General features: G+C 41.0%; 1 protein-coding gene across 1 annotated transcript; it reads left to right on the top strand.

Annotated features, from left to right (window-relative positions):
- Window positions 1–19,196: 19,196 nt before the first annotated feature.
- On the top strand, window positions 19,197–19,988 carry LOC149689130 (uncharacterized). Its single transcript, XM_089869570.1, has 3 exons — window positions 19,197–19,394; window positions 19,451–19,487; window positions 19,662–19,988. The coding sequence occupies exons 1-3, from the start codon at window positions 19,312–19,314 to the stop codon at window positions 19,872–19,874; spliced, it is 333 nt and encodes a 110-aa protein (XP_089725696.1). The 5' UTR covers window positions 19,197–19,311; the 3' UTR covers window positions 19,875–19,988.

Here is a 19,988-nt window from a genome sequence, read left to right as displayed (position 1 = left end):
TTACCCCTCATTGAGTTGAGAAAAATACCACTAGGGTGGCCTTTCATCCGCTACGATATAAGACCCAAATAACTATATCACGCGCTTGTGGCGTTATCCCGGTGCAACCAAGGGAACTAAAAAAGGCGGGAAATTTGACTGATTTCAAGAATACATTTAAATGGCGGAAATTCAAGTATGTGACATCAGGATTAGTAAAATCTCTGAAAACATAAGGAAAGAAGCTATTCGAAAGACGTTGAGAAAACTGATTCTATTCCAAGGGCAATAACCTTTATTTACTGAGGAAGCTTCCATTTTTTCCGTTTATTTATTTCTTATCTACGTTTCGAGATGGCGACACCATCAGGTGATTAACTTGGTGGCTGTCCGTCCGTCCCGATGTTTTCAAAAGTGTTCCACACGCCCCAATAGGCAGATCAACGCAAAGGCCACTCTATTGGTACTCTTCTCAACTCAATGGTACCCCCCTTTAAGGATTTTATTAAAACTGGACATTGGGCCAGCGACCCCCCTGGCCTGGAATAAATAAACTGGTCTATGACCATTGACCAGGGCGCGTCGTCTGCTAAACTAAAGAAGTGGATAATTAAAATATTTGAATTAATGTCGGAACTCTGGTTACCCTTGATTGTTCTTAGTGGTCCTGTGGACCACTGACCCCCTTCGATTTAATTTTTGAACTGGTCATTCTCCCTGTGCCACCGCCTTATTTCCCATGCTGCCCCCATTCAACTTCAAGGTTCGTAAAGAAAAGCGCTATATTCAACTTGACTACTAAAAGAATATCATTATGTGCAGCTCTAGAGTCTAGACTCAAGTTCTAATCATAGCGCACTAGATCTTGCGCTCACAGACGCAAGCTGATAGGAAAATTATAACAGACCGTTAGGTCCGTTACGGAAAATAGATAGTCATAGCTTAAGTTTATGCGTTGCCTACGCAATTAGAATTAAGACCAGGTTGAAGCTTAGTTTTTTTTTTTTTTTTTTTTTTGCTCCGTTGTATTTGACGAGCTAGGGCTTTATACAAAGCCTTACAGCTCCATATCCGTGGGGATAAACTAAAGACCTAAAAATTTTTTGGTAGCCAGTTTGAATTGGGAAATCGAACGTAGGGAGACGACTTCTTCAGGAAGGGAGTTCCAAACGGGAATAGTTCTCCTGAAGAAAGAGTGCTTTAGTGGATCTTTGCAGGATGGCGGGAGAAAGAGTTGGCGACTATGGCCGCGGGTATAGTGCGTGTGAGGGGGGAGATAAAGTAGGTCTAATCGGAGGAGTGGAGGACACGAAAGAGGCTTATTAGATCCATGTAGGTGCGCCGACTGGACAGGGGGCCCAACCGAGGGAAGCGAGTCTGTTTTCGCGAGGTAAGTTGCGTAGAGACTTAGGGATTTTTGAAGCGCGACCCTGCACGTCGTTAAGGAGTTTTACATCACCACTAGAGGAGGGGTTCCAGAGTTGGCACCCAAATTCAAGGGTCGGACGAACATAGCAGTTGAAAAGACGCGTAAGAAATCGGTGGGAGAGATTTGGAAAATTGGCTTTGATGCTCGCGAGTATCCCGTTGGTGCGACTACATGTCCTAGCAATATGGGTGTGGAATTTGAGGTTATGGGAGACTTGCACTCCTAAATCACGACATTCGTTTACTCGACGTATATTTTGACCACTAAGGTAGTATGGAGAGGGTAGGTCTTCATCAGCTTTAGTACGGTGAATGGTGAGCAATAAGGACTTTTGGCTGTTGAAAGAGAGGCCGTTACGCGAGGTCCATGCCTCAAGCCGATTGAGGTCGGACTGGAGGGTTTGGACATCGTCATAAGAGTGGATCACACGAAAATTTTTTAGGTCATCCGCGAAGAGGCACAACTTAGAGGATAATTGAGAGGGGAGGTCATTTATGAAAATAAGGAACAGGAGAGGGCCAAGAAGGCTACCCTGAGGGACGCCACTAGTAACTGGTAGGAAAGTACTAAGGGATTCGCCAACGCGGGCTGACTGAGTGCGAGCAAGTAAGTAGGACTTAATCCACTGGTAGATATTGTTATTTATGCCCAATACCCTAAGTTTGGCCAACAGCCCAACAAACGTTGATGGGGAACCGAGTCAAAGGCCTTAGCTATATGTCTAGGTAGATGACGTCAACCCTATGTCCCTCATCAAAAGCTGAAAGCCACGTAGAAAACGCCGAAAGGAGGTTTGACTCAACAGATCTGTTGTTAAGAAAACCATGTTGGAACTTACTTAGATGGGGGGTTATAAACTGTAAGAGGGGCGTACGGATGCACTTTTCAAGGACCTTGCAAACCGTTGACGTTAATTGATGGCATCGCTTTTGCTACCTTTACCTTTGTATATGGGAGTGACGTGGGCAACACGCCAGTCCGAGGGGAGGGTCCCTTCTGTTAAGGTGAGAGAAAAAAGAATTAGAAGAGGTTTGGCAAGCGAGGAGGCACAATTCTTCAGGAGGCGGTTTGGAATCACATCGGGACCCGAAGCACTTTTTAAGTCAAGGTTGCGGAGAATATGCTTAAGATCTACTAAGTTTGGAAGGAAATCAGGCATTTGAGCTATAAGACTTAGGGGTAATACAATTAGATCAGGGGGATTTGTATTAAAGTTTTAGGTTAAAGTGTCATTTAAAGTGTTCGCCATGGCTTCATCCGAGTGGGTTAGCGCACCATTACTGAGCCGAATATTGAGACTGTAATAAGTAACTAACCGGTCGTTTACATCATAGTTTATTGACTCGTCATAAGAATATCCCAACAAGAAGTGATAAGAGTTTTGTTGTCGTCGCGGTTATATACTTTACATAATGTTTTTTAATTTAACATATATTGCTTTTTATTAGATATGTTTTACGCTTATCTATATCTAATCTAACATCTTCCTTTTTCCGGCTTTTGGAACTGTTCACCATTCGTTCGGATATCTTGCCGGTGGTTTTATGTTCCTTCTTGAGCGTGTCGTTTGGGTTGGTATTCCGTATACTGTCACGTTCGGATGGGTATTGGCTGGACGTGACTTGGGAGGGTTTGCGCTGGGGGTCCTTTGTTCTATTCCGTCTGGAGACTCCTCGGTTGCTCTTAGACTTCCGCTGTCTTCTCTGTTCGAATATGTGCTGGTTGGACGTACATTTGGTGGGTTTGAGTCGGCCGTGTTTTCCTCCCTTCCGCCTTGTACCTCCTCTGTTGCTTGTCGATCTGCTGCTCTTCGACTCCCGCTAGCTTCTCTGCCTTGCCTGCCTCTGAAGATTCTGGTTTTGTGCCGATGTGTTATCGCTGCCGGCGAGGTTTCTTTGTGTCGGTTGCTAGGGAGGTTTTCCATGTGGATTTGTTCCGGCGGAGTTTTGGCGTGTGGTTGTTTATTGAAGTTTATCCTGAGGTGTCGCCTGTTCCGTCGTAGTACTTGTCCTTGTTCCGTCCTTATGTGATAAGAGTGTGGTGTTTGGTCAAGTGCTATTATCGTGGCTCTCTCCCATTGTCGAGGGCCCCTTTCGTGCCAGACTTCTGTACCGGTCTCGAGTATCGGTTGCTTCATCATCCTGGTGTGTCTCTGACTTTGTATCATCGTTTCCTGTCTTTTCTGTAGCGATGTTTTTATCTCTTGCGTCGGAAAAGTTGGATTCAGGGTCTTTGTGGATGTTGTTAGTGGTGTTCGTATCCGCCGACCCATCAGCATCTCCGTGGGTGAAGGTAGTTCACCGATCGGCGTTGTCCGGTATTCCATCAATACGCGTTGTAGGTCCACTCCTTCTGCCTGCGCCTTGATTAGCATGTTTTTGATCGTTTGAATCGTGCGCTCAGCCATTCCATTCGATTGGGGGTGGTACGGACTCGACGTTACGTGATTAGTTCCCCACTGAGTCAAGAATTTCCTGAATTCTGTTGAATTGTAAGGTGGACCGTTGTCCGATACCAGCTTTGTTGGGGCTCCATGTCGGGCAAAGTGTGGGTGCATGAACCTTGTAACGGCTTCCGCATTGGTTGTCTGCAGTTCCGCGGCTTCCACGAATTTTGAAAAGTAGTCGACAAGGATGATCATTGTTTTATTGCCGACGTGGAAGATGTCCGTTCCAACGACTTCCCATGGCCGTTGTGGTATCTGATGCGGATGCAGCGGCAGGGATGTGTTTGCTCTTGCCCTTTGTTGGCATGTATCGCACTTCCTCACGTACTCCGTGATGTCACCGGTCATTTGTGGCCAATATACGTGAATTTTAGCCCTTGCAATGCATGCAGAGATCCCTTGATGCGCTACGTGTATTTGTTGAAGGATTTCTCTTCGTAATGTTGGCGGGATGTAAAGGCGTTCTCCACGGTATATTAGGTCTTCCTTCATATGGAGTTCCTCTTGAATCGGCCAGAAGGGTTTCAATGCCGCGTGCACTTTGTTGATAGCTGTTGGCCATCCTTCTGTTATATAGCGTCGGAGCATTTGACTTGTTTCGTCCTGCCGTGTATGAGTCTTGAAGGTATCGTATTTTTCTGCTGGTAGTGCTGTCGTTGCATGTATCACCATGGACTTGCCTTCCAGTTCCCTTGTGTCGATGTCCTGTGCTTGTTGCGGTGCCCTTGACAGGGTATCGGCTACGTATAGTTTCGCTCCTGGCACGTAGACCACCTTCAGGTCATATCTGGTCAGTTTCAGTACCAAACGTTGGAGCCTGGGTGATAGCATGTGGAGTGGTTTGCGGACTATGCTGATTAGTGGTCGATGGTCGGTTTCTACTGTGAATGTTGTCCCTGTCACGTAGTACTGGAAATGGTCACAGGCGTATACGATTCCCAGGAGCTCTCGTTCTATTGGAGCGTAGTTCCTTTGGGTTGGTGTAAATGAAGTGGATGCATATTCGACGGGGTGACCTTCTTGCATGAGTACTGCGCCCACTCCATTGGCGCTGCTGTCTACTGAGATTGTGGAGGCACGTTGTGGGTCAAAGAATGTGAGAACTGGAGCTGTCGTTATTAGTCGTTTCAGGTCGAGGAATGTGCGCTCGGTGTTGGCGTCCCAGCTGAATGTGGCGTCTTTTTTTTAATAGTGCTCGGAGGGGCGCGGCTTCTGTGGAGTGTTTTGGGAGGAATTTCGGCACAAAATTAACCATACCCAGAAAGCGTTGTAATGCTGCCCGATCCCTCGGTGCTGGAATTGCTTGAATTGCCGTTGCTCGTGCTGGGTCAATCTCTATTACCCTTGGTGTAATGATTGTTCCCAGGTACGTGATTCTCTCGACTGCAAGCTGTATTTTTTTCGTGCTGAATGTGAGCCCCGTTTGTCGTGCCCGCTCGAGTACTGCTACAAGCCTCCTGTTGTGGGATTGTTTGGTGGTCGAGATGAGAAAATCGTCCGTAGATATCTTCGTATACGGGAATTCCTCTGGTGGGTATATTTGATGCAACGTTCGTTGGAAGACTGCTGATGATGTACAGATTCCTAGTGCCAGACGTAGGAATCTGAATCGCCCGTACGGTGTCGCAAAGGTACAGAGGTGTGAGCTTGGTTCGTCCAACTCTACCTGCCAAAATGCGCTCTGCGCGTCGAGTACCGTAAATACTTCGGCTCCATGCAGGCTTGAAAAGATCTCCTGAGCCGCCGGTGTCGGATAAGGTTCCCTTTTAATCGCTTTGTTTAGGTTTCTTGGGTCCAAGCATATTCTGGTGCCGCCCTCTGCTGAGTTGTCTTCTTTCGCTACCGCCACCATTGGGTGGACCCAGTCGGTTGGTTCTGTTACTGGTGTGATTATTCCCAGGTCTTGTAGCCTTTTCAATTCTTTGATGACGCCTGCTTGTAGAGCTTGAGGTATTTGCCGTGGTGCTGAGATTGTTGGTGTCGCGTTTGGCTTGAGTTTGATCGAGTATTTTCCCGGTAATTTGCCGATTCGGTTGAAGACATCACTATATCGGTGGATGATGTCTGCCGGTGTCATCCTATCGATCTCGTCTAGTGTCGGCCGGTGTCGGTCTTGCTGGGCAACTGGCTGTCGTCTCGCATCTGGCGCTCTTTGCTGTGTGTGGCTTACGGTGTCTTCCTGGCCGCCCCTGCTTAGCATGTGTATGTCCCGATCTCGTCGTCTATTCATCGGTTGTCTTGGAAGGTGTCGTGTTATGAGGCCTAATTCGACGGATGCCCTTGCTCCCAGTATCGGCATTGTGTTCCGTGGAGTGATGTAGAAATTTTGCACTGTTGATGCGGCGAATGAAGCGCAGACGATCTCAGCCGTGCCAATAATGTCAATGGGGTGACCGGAGTATGCTCGGACCGTGAATGGTGGTCGGTGTATTATTGGCTTCGCTGGTAGCATGTCAAATATGTCCTGCGAGATGATATTTACTTGTGATCCCGTGTCCAGTTTCATTGTAATCGGGAAGTTGGCAAAGTAAATTGTTTCCAGCCATTCGTCATCTTCCCTGGTCAGTGGCGCTCGCATATCGTGGCAGTGCAGGGTTATTTGATTGCAGTATAGATAACCGTAATCGTGTGCTTGTCCATCATCTTCGTACGTATAACTTGGATCCCGGCCTCTTTGCTCCGAGAGATGTGGGGAATGCCATTGGTCGCTTCTCTGCTCCCACGTCAGTGCGTGCGTTTGCCTTGATCGGCAACACGCTATCCAGTGGCCGGACCTCTGGCATCCATGGCATGTATCATTTCTGGCGGGGCATTGGCCTTGGATTTTATGATGGGTACCGCAATTACTGCATCTTGGCTGCTGACCCGGATCTCGTGCCCTGCCATCGTTCTGATACCGGTGATTGTGGAACCTAACTGGTGCCCGCACCGGTTGTCTCTGTCTCGGCTGTCTCGTGTGTTCATATGACGAGCGGCGGTCTCTCTTCCGTATCGCGTCTAAATTGACTGTGTTTGCGTCCTCTTTATCCGTTGTCGCGGCAATAGCGTTTGCGTGATTGCTGGAAGATTCATCGGCTTGACATTTGGCAATGGCGTTGTCCAGGGTGAGGTTGCGGATGGACAGAAGTTCTTTTCGCAGCGAGTCTTTCCGGGTTCCGCAAACTATTTGTGTGCAGATGAGCGAAGAGTTGAGTTGACCAAATTCGCAATTACGGGCCTTCGTCTTCAAGTCTGTGATGAATTCGTCGAACGGTTGGTGTGCGCCTTGGTGCGTTGTGAAGAAGGTGTAGCGGAATGCAACGAGGTTTTTGTGCGGCTCATAGTATTGGTCGAAAGCGCTGTAGACCATATCAAGCGTAAGCGTATCTTCGGCAGGGACGTTGATGGTGAATGTGTTGTATATTCTTCTAGCGGCGGGTCCAATAATATGTAGAAAGGTGGCGATTTGAACGGCTGGTGTTTCGTCCGATAGTTTGGCTGCCAGTGCGTAAATCTTAAAGCTGTCCCGGTATTCCGCCCACAAGGCCGCAGGGTTGTTGCTCCCTCGGTGGAATGGGTCCGGACTCTTGAAGGAGGTTGACGTCATCGTGGATGGAGCTAGGACGACGTTGGGTACGTAATGGAGGTCCGCAGGTTCCGATGTTCTGACACCATGTAATAAGTAACTAACCGGTCGTTTACATCATAGTTTATTGACTCGTCATAAGAATATCCCAACAAGAAGTGATAAGAGTTTTGTTGTCGTCGCGGTTATATACTTTACATAATGTTTTTTAATTTAACATATATTGCTTTTTATTAGATATGTTTTACGCTTATCTATATCTAATCTAACAGAGACGAGTCGGGAGGGAACGGATTTGACGGCGTACGAAACGGTAGAAGGCACGTGGGTTTGTCTTGATTGTGGATAGTTTACGAGCATGGGAATGCGAAGTTGCTTTGCGTAATAGAGATTTGACTAAGCAGACTTGAGACTTGTAGAGGGGTCGGAGACGGAGTTGTGCGTGACTGTTGTTAGTGGAAATGGCGTGGCTCAGTTTCTTCCATAGTCGTTCTTTTTTGCGTATGGCACGTTTCGTAGAACGAGTAATCCAAGGCCGGGAATGGCGCGACACTGAGTGATCATAAAGCGGAATTGCCTGAGAGATACAGGCAAAGAGTTTTTCCCTAAGGTTGGGGGCTTTACCTTATCTCGACGAAATATATTTCCTCACGTGATGGCGCGCTTAGCTATCCTTCTTGTTGTGTCGTGGTGGAATTAAATGTAAGACGTGTTTTTAATTTAACATCATTTTAATTACTAAATCAACAATAAAAGTAATAAGTGGTTCGGATCAGTCAGTCGTTGCGTAGTAGTGTATTATACTCTGGTCCCTAACGATACGTACATAATACTTCTGGCGGTCATAATCTGAACTAGGTGTAACCGCGTTATTTAAACTACAGATATGACAATACTCTCCTCAAAAAAATGAACAAAAGAAAAATGTTACATGTTAATATATTGATAAGGATAGTGTAGTGGTGTTAATCATAACCGAGTCTATGAGGAGGTTTGATTGTGCGACTAGATCTGCGAAGCGTTGTTGTGGTTTCGGTAGCTGTCGCTCCTGAGGTAGGCTTCGTGTGAGATCTGGGTGTGAGATCAGGAGTATGTGCGTTTACCGATGTCGATGTACTATAGTAAGGAACATTCGTGGTTGAGGCACTGTCTCTTAGATGCGTAAGAGGAGACGACTGTTGAGAATTATGAGGTGTGGGTGTATTGGGATTGTTCTCCAGAGTGGATTCTGGTGTGGAACTTGAATCGTTAGTTCGTTCATCGAGACGTGTGGATTGACTCTCAGCAACCAATTCGGTTTGAATAATTGAGTGATCTGGTCTCATTTGATTTGTGTGTCTTCGAACTAAGCCGTCTGCACTGTTAAAAAAAATGGAACTGTTTGACACCTTTTGAGGTGTTTCCTAATGCATCCCCAGTAGCACCTCTATTGGTGTTTAAAAGCACCATTCGAGAGGATGTCAATACGCACCTTTCAAAACGGTGCGAAATAATACCTTCTCTGAAGGTGCTTTTTAAATCCTGTTAGGTGTTTTAATCACTTAGAATAGAGGTGTTATTAATACCAGAAAAAGTGTTAATAAACCTTTTAAAAAAAGGTCTTTTTGAGACAAATTTGGAATGACAAAAGTGAGAGTTTATATAGAACGAGTAATGAAGATTGCATCTGAATCGAAACGCTACACGCAAATCAAAGTTAATATAAAGCGAGTAGGATGAAAAGATATCTTACAAAACGATAATATTTTCTTTTTGCAGAATATTAAATGGAAATATTTTAAATATTTTTCGGCATTACGATTCTTTTAGTAGTTGTGTAGCTATAAAGTTCTGTTTCATTTCAGACACACAGATACGTCCAGTGTAATACCTCTCCGTGACGTCATCGTCACTCGGAGAGATAAAAACCTGGGTCAAGGGGAAATTAAAGTATTTTTTATGAATTACTCTAATTCCAAGAAATTCCAGCATATTGAACTCTTCGAGAATTATTTTCCAATGATTGAAAAATCTTAACAAGTATGAATTCCTTCAAGGTAGTCCAAAGCAATTTTTAAAATCTTTGGGATATTTTTAGAATGCTTCACTATGCAGGTAGAATTAATAGGTGATTTCCCTCTAAGGTCATATCAAAAACCTTTCACTTAAAAAAAAAACACCATATCAGCTAAAAAGTGTTAAGTCAAGCCCAAAGGTGTTTATTCGCACCATTCAAACAGATTTATATTAAAAACACTATTTCCGTTTTTAAAACAATTGATAAGGGTCAATTAACATCTAAAGGTGTTTATACGTACCAGTGAATCACCGTTTCCTTAAAAAATACCTTAAAAGAGTCAACTAGCTCCTTTTTACGGAGAAAACACCATCTCAGTTAAAAAACACTCTAAAAAGAGTATATAAACACCTCGAGGTATTTCCGAACACCCATGAAACACCTTTTTTTCTAACACCATGGTGTTTGGACTTCGAACATAGTGTTTCCCAGATTTCGGGTGATAGTTCCTTTTAACCAACTAGATCCTCTCCCATAGTTCTTGACGTAGACGCGTGTCTGTGCGGCATAGATTGTCTTGGTGTCCGGCTTCGTTTGTTCATATTGGTTCGCCTGGTGTTGAGGGTTAAATAGATCGAGGGTAGTGTATAGCTTTCTTCCTAACATTATCTCAGCTGGTGAAGTTCCATTCACAAGCGGTGTTCTTCGATAATTGAAGAGGAATTTTGCAACCCGTGCGTCTAAGCTTCCATGTGGATATCTTTGAAGACCGAGAGCAATTTCGTCAATGGACGATGACGACTTAGTAAAGGGGTGATTCATAAAAGTAACTTTCCTTCGGTTCATTCAGGATTTTAAATTATATTACTATTTTATTATTAACTTTAAGAAATTTTCTTCTGAAAGCTGAATTTCGGCAACGAGAACCGTAGACAGAGCGAGAACTAACGTTGTACAACCTTCGAAGGAAAGATCGCTAACCGAAACTTCTATTTTTAAGACTCCCTTTATTTCGTGTGAAACAGTTCAACATTCTGTTCGGCTCAATCCAGTTAAGGCAGTCATGCTGAAGAAAGAAGTGAAAACCAGTAAGAGTACGATAAAGAAATCTACCCCTTCAGCTTTGGGCGTGTTGCCCGCAGCCTCGTATGCACCTCGACAGCTCGGCGGGAAAAGTTTTCAAATCGAAGCATAGCTTCACTGACTGGATAGTAAAGAGCGCACCTAGTTTAAAGGCGAACCTAATGTCAGCAATATAGTATGTAGTTTTACCAACTTGTTTTTAACTCTCTGAGTGACGATGAAGTCACGGAGCGGTATTACACTGGACGTATCTGTGTGTCTGTCACTTCGTTCGCAGTTAGCAAATCGGAGCAAACTCGTTCGCAGAAAGCAATTTTTACCTTTCCGAGTGACGTATGTCACGGAGAGGTTCTAATTTCGACGTGTCTGTCTGTCTGTGTTTCTGTGAGTGTGTCAGTCTGTTGTTATTGACTTAAACCCCAGGGGACCGCGTTCGCAGTTTTCAAATCGGAGCAAACGTTTTCCCAAATTCCGGACCGGAAATTTGGAAAATTGTATTCCACTTACAATCCGTATTACTCCATTGTCTGTCTAACATTGTCCATCCCACGTGGACACCACTCTGTACTTAATAGCTTCTAAGCACCACCATCATCTGGTCTTTTGTCCATCCCACATGGACACCAGTCTGTACACACAGGCTTCTACATCACCATCGCCATCATTTAGTCTTTTGTCCATCCTACATGGACACCAGTCTGTGCACACCGGCTTCTACACCACCATCATTTAGTCTTTTGTCCATCCCACATGGACACCAGTCTGTACTTTCTGGCTTCTAAACACCACCATCTTCTGGTCTTTGTTTTTGTCCATCCCACATGGACACCAGTCTTTAAACATTGGCTTCTACTCCACCATCATCGTTAAGGTTAAGACATACGCGGCGACCGGCTAGGGTTACGAGAAACGTCTAGCCTCCCAACGGTGGGGCTTCCACCAAAGGTTCACGAAATGGCGGATTGTCTTATCCAAACCTACGATTCGAATCCTTTATATACTACCTATTTGAGTATGGCGACGCAAGAGGCGTATGCTTCATTTCAAACGTCAATATTAGTCAAGTTTCTCAAGAATGTTTAATTGTTCTTTATCAAAACGATGTAACGTTAAATAAGGCGAACAACTAACAAAGAAAATATTAAATTTTAATTATAATTATTTTAATATTTAAAATAATCTTGTTTCTCGATTCAAAATTAATACGGAAAGAGTTAACAAGTTGGGAAAACCAAAATATTACCTCTCCGAGTCAAGAGGAGGCCTACTTACAAACTTATTTACCCAGATATGGAAATGTTTCATTTTTTAAGAACAAATACTGAAGTTCATTTTATGAAATATTAAAGAGGTATACAAAGCATAGCGAATGTACTGTAAATCAGACGACATTTTACATCCAATAAGGATATACTTGTACACATTAAAATCATCCGATGGGGGAAAAACGGGAAATAAAGAGATAAAACTTTGGAGGGATATTACTTTTACGTGTTTGTAGAGGCCCAAATTTTCCACTCCTCAACTGTATACCCTCTATGTTCAAAACCAGATTCATAACAGGGTTGCAGTGTAAACATGAACTTCTAACAGCGCTGAGCTCTGCTGAACGCGGCCTAGATTTTCACCATGATGCTCTATTCAATTATAAAATCTAAGCCTGGTTATTTAAAGGTGTATTTAACTTTCGGCTCACTCTGAACCGTTAATGTCTCTGCATTACAGAAACGAAAACCAAACCCAAGCGTTTACTTTTTGGTTCACTAGGCCTACTGACAAATAAAATTTCATTAGGCCGACATAGTAGCGTTCTTCTCGTTATCAATAACGAAAGGATTATGCTATAAACAGATGTAGTATAGCTTAAGTAATATATAAACATCCATTTCAAATAATAATATAAAAAAAAATTCTTGGGATATCAAAATGAAACAGAGGATCAAAGCTACAAAAGTACTAAATGCATCGTAATTACGAAAAAGATTTCCACATATTCACTTTATATTATGGAAAAAGTGAATATTAACACATCAAAACAAAGCGAACTGTTAACGCGGCGCACTAGTGTGAAAACGGACAGACACACAAAGACAAAAAAATAGACTGCTTTTTAACTTTTCCGTATTAATTTTGAATTGAGAAACAAGATTATCTTAAATATTAAAATAAATATAATTAATATTTAGTATTTTCTTCGTTAGTTGTTCGCCTTATTGAGCGTTACATCGTTTTAAAAAAGAATAATTAAACAACCTTGAGAGACTTGACTATTATTGAAGTTTGAAATGAAGCATCCTCCTGTTGCTTCGCCTTGCTCAAATAGGTAGTATATAAAGGATTCGAATCGCAGTTGTAGATAAGAACATCGCAATTGCGTGAACCTTGGAGGAAGACCCCTCCATTGGAAGGCTAGACGTTTCTCGTAACCCTAGCCGATCGCCGCGTATGTCTTAACCTTAAGGATGATGATGGAGTAGAAGCCAGGTGTACAGACTGGTGTCCATGTGGGATGGACAAAAACAAAGACCAGAAGATGGTGGTGTTAGAAGCCAGGTGTACAGACTGGTGTCCATGTGGGATGGACAAAAATTAAGACCAGAAGATGGTGGTGTTAGAAGCCAGGTGTACAGACTGGTGTCCATGTGGGATGGACAAAAACAAAGACCAGAAGATGGTGGTGTTAGAAGCCAGGTGTACAGACTGGTGTCCATGTGGGATGAACAAAGACCAGGAGATGGTGGTGTTAGAAGCCAGGTGTACAGACTGGTGTCCATGTGGGATGGACAAAAACAAAGACCAGAAGATGGTGGTGTTAGAAGCCAGGTGTACAGACTGGTGTCCATGTGGGATGGACAAAAACAAAGACTAGGAGATGGTGGTGTTAGAAGCCAGGTGTACAGACTGGTGTCCATGTGGGATGGACAAAAACAAAGACCAGAAGATGGTGGTGTTAGAAGCCAGGTGTACAGACTGGTGTCCATGTGGAATGGACAAAGACTAGAAGATGGTGGTGTTTAGAAGTCAGTAAGTTCAGAATGGTGTCCATGTGGGGTGGACAAATGAACAGAGTTGTTAGACAGGCAATGGAGTAATAGACTGTAAGTGGAATACAATTTCCGGGACTGTAAATGCGGTCTGGAAATTGAATACACGTTTGCTCCGATTTGGAAACTGCGAACGCGGTCACGTGGGTGTAACAACGGACAGACAGACACACACACAGACAGACAGACACACAGACACGTCGAAATTAGAACCTCTCCGTGACATACGTCACTCGGAGAGGTAAAAAGACAGCGGATTAGGGAAATGTTTACCGGTGAGCTCTGTCGTCATAGCTTTTCTCCGGTCATCGGCGTTTTATAAATGACGCTAGCGCAATAAAGCGTGCAAGGTACCAAGGCTTAACAAAAATTGTATGATAACATATTTATAGAGATAGATAATTACTTTTATAATTAAAATTAGAAACTAACATTTCTCTTAACATTCTCGCGTGATCAACTGGTTTCACGCCAATTAATTAGCTATAGTCCCATAGAGCTATTTGTATTAATTCCTCCACGTTATCCAAAAGCCGACTATTTTCTTTGAAGACCGCGCTAGCTAAGCGCTAAGCACCGTGACGTCAAATTTCAAAAAACCGTTATGTAGGATACTGCTAACACCGCTGGGCTCTGCTGAACGCGGTGCAGATTTCCACCATGATTATAATATCTAAGCCTAAAGTGTACTTTACTTTCGGCTCACTCTGAACCGTTAATGTCTCTGCATTACAGAAACGAAATCCAAACCCAAGCGTTTACTTTTTGGTTCACTAGGCCTATTGACAACTAAAGTTCATTTGACCAACATAGTAGCGTTGTGCTTGTATTCACTTTAGAAAGGATTATGCTATAAACAGATGTAGTATAGCTTAGGTAATATATAAACATCCATTTTAAATAATAATATTAAACAAAATCTTTGGATTATCAAAATGAAATAGAGCTTTAAAGCTACAAAAGTACTAAATGCATCATAATTACGAAAAATATTTCCACATATTCACTTTATATTAAGGATAAAGGGAATATTATGGTTCTGTAGGATTTCTTTACACATCAAAACAAATCGAACTTCTAACGCAGCGCACTGCGGCACTAGTGTAATAACGGACGGACACACACAGACAATAACATAAACTGCTTTTTAACTCTTTCTGTATTAATTTTGAATTGAGAAACAAGATTATCTTAAATATTAAAATGAATATAATTAATATTTAATATTTTCTTCGTTAGTTATTCGCCTTATTGAACGTTACATCGTTTTAAAAAAGAACAATTAAACATTCTTGAGAGACTTGACTAATATTGGCGTTTGAAATGAAGCATACGCCGGTTGCTTCGCCTTATTCAAATAGGTAGTATATAAGGGTGTCGAACTACGGTTAAAAGCAAGAACAACCGCAATTGCGAAAACCTATCGTGGACAACCCACCCTAGGGAGGCTAGACGTTTCTCGTAACCCTAGCTGATCGCCGCGAATGTCTTAAACCAAACGATGACGATGGAGTAGAAGCCAGGTGTGCAGACTGGTGTCCATGTGGGATGGACAAAAACAAAGACCAGAAGATGGTGGTGTAGAAGCCAGATGTACAGACTGGTGCCCATGTGGTATGGACAAAAACAAAGACCAGAAGATGGTGGTGTTAGAAGCCAGTGTGTACAGACTGGTGTCCATGTGGGATGGACAATGACCAGAAGATGGTGGTGTTAGAAGCCAGTATGTACAGACTGATGTCCATGAGGGATGGACAAAAACAAAGACCAGAAGATGGTGGTGTTAGAAGCCAGTGTGTACAGACTGGTGTCCATGTGGGATGGACAATGACCAGAAGATGGTGGTGTTAGAAGCCAGTATGTACAGACTGATGTCCATGAGGGATGGACAAAAACAAAGACCAGAAGATGGTGGTGTTAGAGGCCAGTGTGTACAGACTGGTGTCCATGTGGGATGGACAATGACCAGAAGATGGTGGTGTTAGAAGCCAGTGTGTACAGACTGGTGTCCATGTGGGATGGACGAAGGCCATAAGATGGTGGTGATTAGAAGCCAGTAAGTACAGACTTGTGTCCGTGTGGGCTGGACAAAGACCAGAAGATGGTGGTGGGAGAACTCAAATAGAGTAGCCATTTCCGTGACTGTGAAAGCAGTTCGGAAATGGCGAACACGTTTGCTCCGATTTGGAAACTGCGAACGCGGTCACGTGGGTGTAACAACAGACACACACACAGACAGACACACAGACACACAGACAGACACACAGACACACACGATCGTTACAGAACCTCTCCGTGACATACGTCACTCGGAGAGGTAAAAAGCAGTCTATGTTTTTGTCTGTGTGTGTCCGTCCATTGTTACACTATTGCGTCGCGTTAGCAGTTTGCCTTGTGTTGATGTGTAAAGAATTTGTCTGTGTGTGTCCGTCCATTGTTACACTATTGCGTCGCGTTAGCAGTTTGCCTTGTGTTGATGTGTAAAGAAATCATTCAGAACCTTAATATTCCCTTTTTCTATAATATAAAGTGAATGTGTGGAAATACTTTTCGTAATTACGATGCATTTAGTACTTTTGTAGCTTTAAAGCTCTGTTTCATTTTGATATTCCAAAGATTTTTTTTGACATTGTTATTTGAAATGGCTGTTTATATATTACTTAAGCTATACTACATCTGTATATAGAATAATCCTTGGTTTAGTGATTTCATGAAGGAAACTAAGACCTAAACTCCGGCGGGTATATCAACTATTAACCGCAAGAGGCTTAGTGAAACAAAGAGTGAATGATTGAGGCCTGAGGTGAAGTAAACTTTGGGCTTTGATTTTCGTGTCTGAAATGAAGAGACATCAACGGTTCAGAGTGAGCAGTAAGTTAAATACACTCTTAAATAATCAGGTTAAGATTTTATAATAGAAGATAAGATCATGGTGGCAATTAGATTAGTAAAAGGGCTAATGGTAAACGGGTAGCAGCTACAGACTGTTTATTCTCTTTATGGTGCGCATTGACTATCAGTGCGTCTAGCTACAATTTAGCTTTGGTGTTATTTAACGTTAACAGTCCACTCATGTTGGCAAACTAAGAATATTGTTGAGGTGAGACGAGACGATAGTGTTTACACTGCAAGCCAGTTGTGAATGTAGCTATCAGAATATAGGGTATACAGCTGAAGCGTAGACTTCATTTGCTGTTCTTTTCCCCATTGACTGATTTCCATGTGTCCAAGATTTATCCTTATTGGATGTAAAATGTCATCTGCTTTACTGTATATTCGCTATGCTTGGAATACTGCGTCAATATTTCGTAAATGTTTACTTCAAAAAAGAGAAATAATTCCATATCTAGGTAAATAAGTTTGTAGTAGTAGACCTCTTGACTCGGAGAGGTAATATTTTGGTTTTCCCAACTTGTTGGCTTCTACTCCCATCGTTAGGATAAGAAGTACGCGGTGATCGGTTACGAGAACCGTCTAGCTTCCCAATGGCAGGGCTTCCACCAAAGCTTCACGCAATTGCGGGTTTTCTTACCATTTATTCGTAAGAAATCAATGGAGTGATATACCCTAAATTTCCAAAAAACTGTTAAAGATTCATACGCTTGGATTCAAACGTCTTTGACTTCTGTTCTATTCGTTTCGCTTTCCTATTATGATGTTGTTGTTTGTCATACTGACAATGAGGGAAATTATTAATTTATATTTCACTTTATTTATTATGTTTCGACGGGATAATTTTACGTTCCTTATTTTAATTAGTGGTTTCTTTGACTGCCATTCTATTAGTTTGGATTTCCGTTTTCGATTCAGGTTCCATTTTTTTGCTTTGTTAAAATTAGTTTAAATTTCACGCGTATGAAGTCGCGGATAACAGCTAGTAACATATATTTGGACAGCCGGACACTATTTGCCGCTTCCCTTTAGTAATGGTCTACTTGGCCGTAGTATAAAGTAATTTATGTTTTATTGTTATGTTAAGTAATTATATTAATCTATGTTAATGTTGTGGTATTAAATGCTAATAATGAAATTAATGTTGCAAAAAGCAATAGTAATTACAATACTTGTATAATGTTTCAAGGAGTCAAGGAAAATTGTTAGACAAAAAAATCTTTATCGAGTCGTTCATTGTCAAGTTCTGTTGATAAATTAAGTTAAACAGCTAGTAAAAACGCATTGATGTTATCATAATTATTGGCTTTAATCATTTTGAAAGATGCTCAGAAAAATGTTGTTAAGATCATTTTATAAAATAAAGTAGGAGAAACACAACTTCTATAAATACGTTAATAACAATGTATTTCCGAATAAACCCAATATCCACCCCAAAATTTGTAATTATTCGAAACTTTCTTGGTTAGGAAGAGACAATAGTCATTACAAATATTTCAAAATTTAGATAGGCATACGACTTTAACAACATGATATTTTTGACCAAAACTCGTTTAGATAAACGTGACTCAACAAAGAGCTATGAAAAATATTACAGTTAATATCTGCGTGTTCAAACACAAAAGCCAATTTTCTTAACATTTGTTGTAATATAAGTCAAAAAGATACAGCGGAAAAGCGTGTTCACTTTTAATGACTTGTAAATAAGAATGCATTGTATATATAATGCTATCTATATTCACGTGGTTTCATATGTATTTGATAAAGACTATTTTAATGCTTAGGCGATTTAACACTGTATTTCAATACGCCACAGCATTCCCTATAGAATGCTTTCCAAAGGTTAAAGGAAGGAATACAGTCACTATAGTAACGAACAAAAAAATCTTAAAATCGATATTATATTATTTTTTAATGAATTGATCCATTAATTAACCGAACTCTCAAGATAAAACTGAACTTTCAACGTCTATAGATTTTTAATTTCGTCTTTAGTTCGAGAGATTGAAAACGAGGGTAGCAAAGTTACTTTATCATGGGGTTTACCTATCAGTTTGATTGATGGCTGCATGGTGCGTGCTAGCGAATTACTGATTTGTGACATTTGCAGGCTGGATCCGTGTAAATGATGGAACATTCAAATTTGACGGAAGTCATCTTTTTTAACTATTATCTTAAGGTTAAAAGATTTATAGGGGTAACAAAAAGAATATTCAGATTCTACGTGCCTAAATACATATTTTATACAACTATTTTCAAACGGAAAATATGGAAAGTAGTACTTTGAAATGTTGGCACAATTTCGTTTGGTAAACACAGAGAGTTTTAAAACCAAGTAAAGAAGCTTCATATTGTGCAAAATATTTGACTTTCAGTTATTATGCTTTTTATAATGATCAAACTCGTTTGAATCAAAAATTTTGACCATTATACTTCTAAAATTCGCGTACTTATAAGCTAAATATTTTGTCTTAAAACATCGAACAACTTAGGGGTCGCAAAATATTTTTAAAAAAATCGACAAAATAACGGTAGTCTATATTTTAACGTTAATTTGCAGTTATATCAGGTTAATTACATTTACGAAGGTAACATTTAAATTACCGATTTTGAAATAATTAAATAATAAAGTACGAATTATGCCTAAATACTTGTTAGGTCCTTGAAGTTTCACAACAATAAAATTTTAAATTTATTTGTAAGGATTAGTCTAACCAATAGAAATATGTTATTTTCAAACGTAACTCTGAGAATGGCCCTGGATTACGTAAGCTGAGAAAAATATTCGCTGAAAACTTTGATCCCTACAGTTTCAATTTCTAAAATGACTTTTACAATCTAAGTTTAAAATGGCTTTAATGTTTTCAGAAATACATCATGGCAAATACGGGCGAGTTCAATTTTAAATCTATTTCTAAACACGCTGCCGTTGTTACAGAATTTTTAACCAATTTCAAAACGTAAATACAAGCACTAATTGAATAAGATGCCTGAAATTAATTTCGACTAATTTTAGAAATAAACTTCAATTAATTCCCGAAGCTAAAAATCGTGTAAGTAAAATTCTAATATTATAGTAAGGTTCTTTTTAAGTGTTTGTAAGTAGAGATTATATGTTTATAGTTTGAGAAATATTTACAATAAACTATGTTTTTGAATATTTATATTATTATATTATATTATATTATATTATTATTTATATTATCTTCCGCGTTTAATATATTTAGAATGCAGACTTAAGATACCTAGTGGTTGGTTTTTGGTACAAATTTCCAATGATCTCCGAATATAATAAAGATTATCAACTTGGACCGCCCATTGACTTTACTTACTATTCGTTTCTGGTCAAATACGTTCGACCGGAATACATTAACGTCAATAGAATTTTTCGAATTATCACTTGCGGAGTGTGTATTTATAATAATCACAATGTTTCATAAAATTAAAACCAAATTTAACATCTAGGCTTGGTTTATTTTGTTTGTCGGCACATTACTTATCAATTTGAAACTTGTAAAACTTCCACAGTTGAAAACAACACTGGGAAAAAAGAA

The sequence above is a fragment of the Phalangium opilio genome, unplaced genomic scaffold (assembly GCF_054372755.1).
Source record: "Phalangium opilio isolate 3A_F unplaced genomic scaffold, DU_Popi_V2 ptg000031l_1, whole genome shotgun sequence".
Classification (NCBI taxonomy): domain Eukaryota; kingdom Metazoa; phylum Arthropoda; class Arachnida; order Opiliones; family Phalangiidae; genus Phalangium; species Phalangium opilio.
The sequence above is the reverse complement of the archived record's forward strand: the minus strand, read 5'-3'. Positions and strand labels throughout refer to the sequence as shown.

What these genes read in the sequence shown, in the direction of transcription:
- LOC149689130 (XM_089869570.1), top strand. Translation starts at nt 19,312, where the DNA reads ATGGCAAATACGGGCGAGTTCAATTTTAAATCTATTTCTAAACACGCT. An exon ending in TTTTTAACCAATTTCAAAAC is followed by an intron (nt 19,395 to 19,450) that starts GTAAATACAAGC and finishes GACTAATTTTAG; the next exon opens with AAATAAACTTCAATTAATTC. An exon ending in TTCCCGAAGCTAAAAATCGT is followed by an intron (nt 19,488 to 19,661) that starts GTAAGTAAAATT and finishes TAATATATTTAG; the next exon opens with AATGCAGACTTAAGATACCT.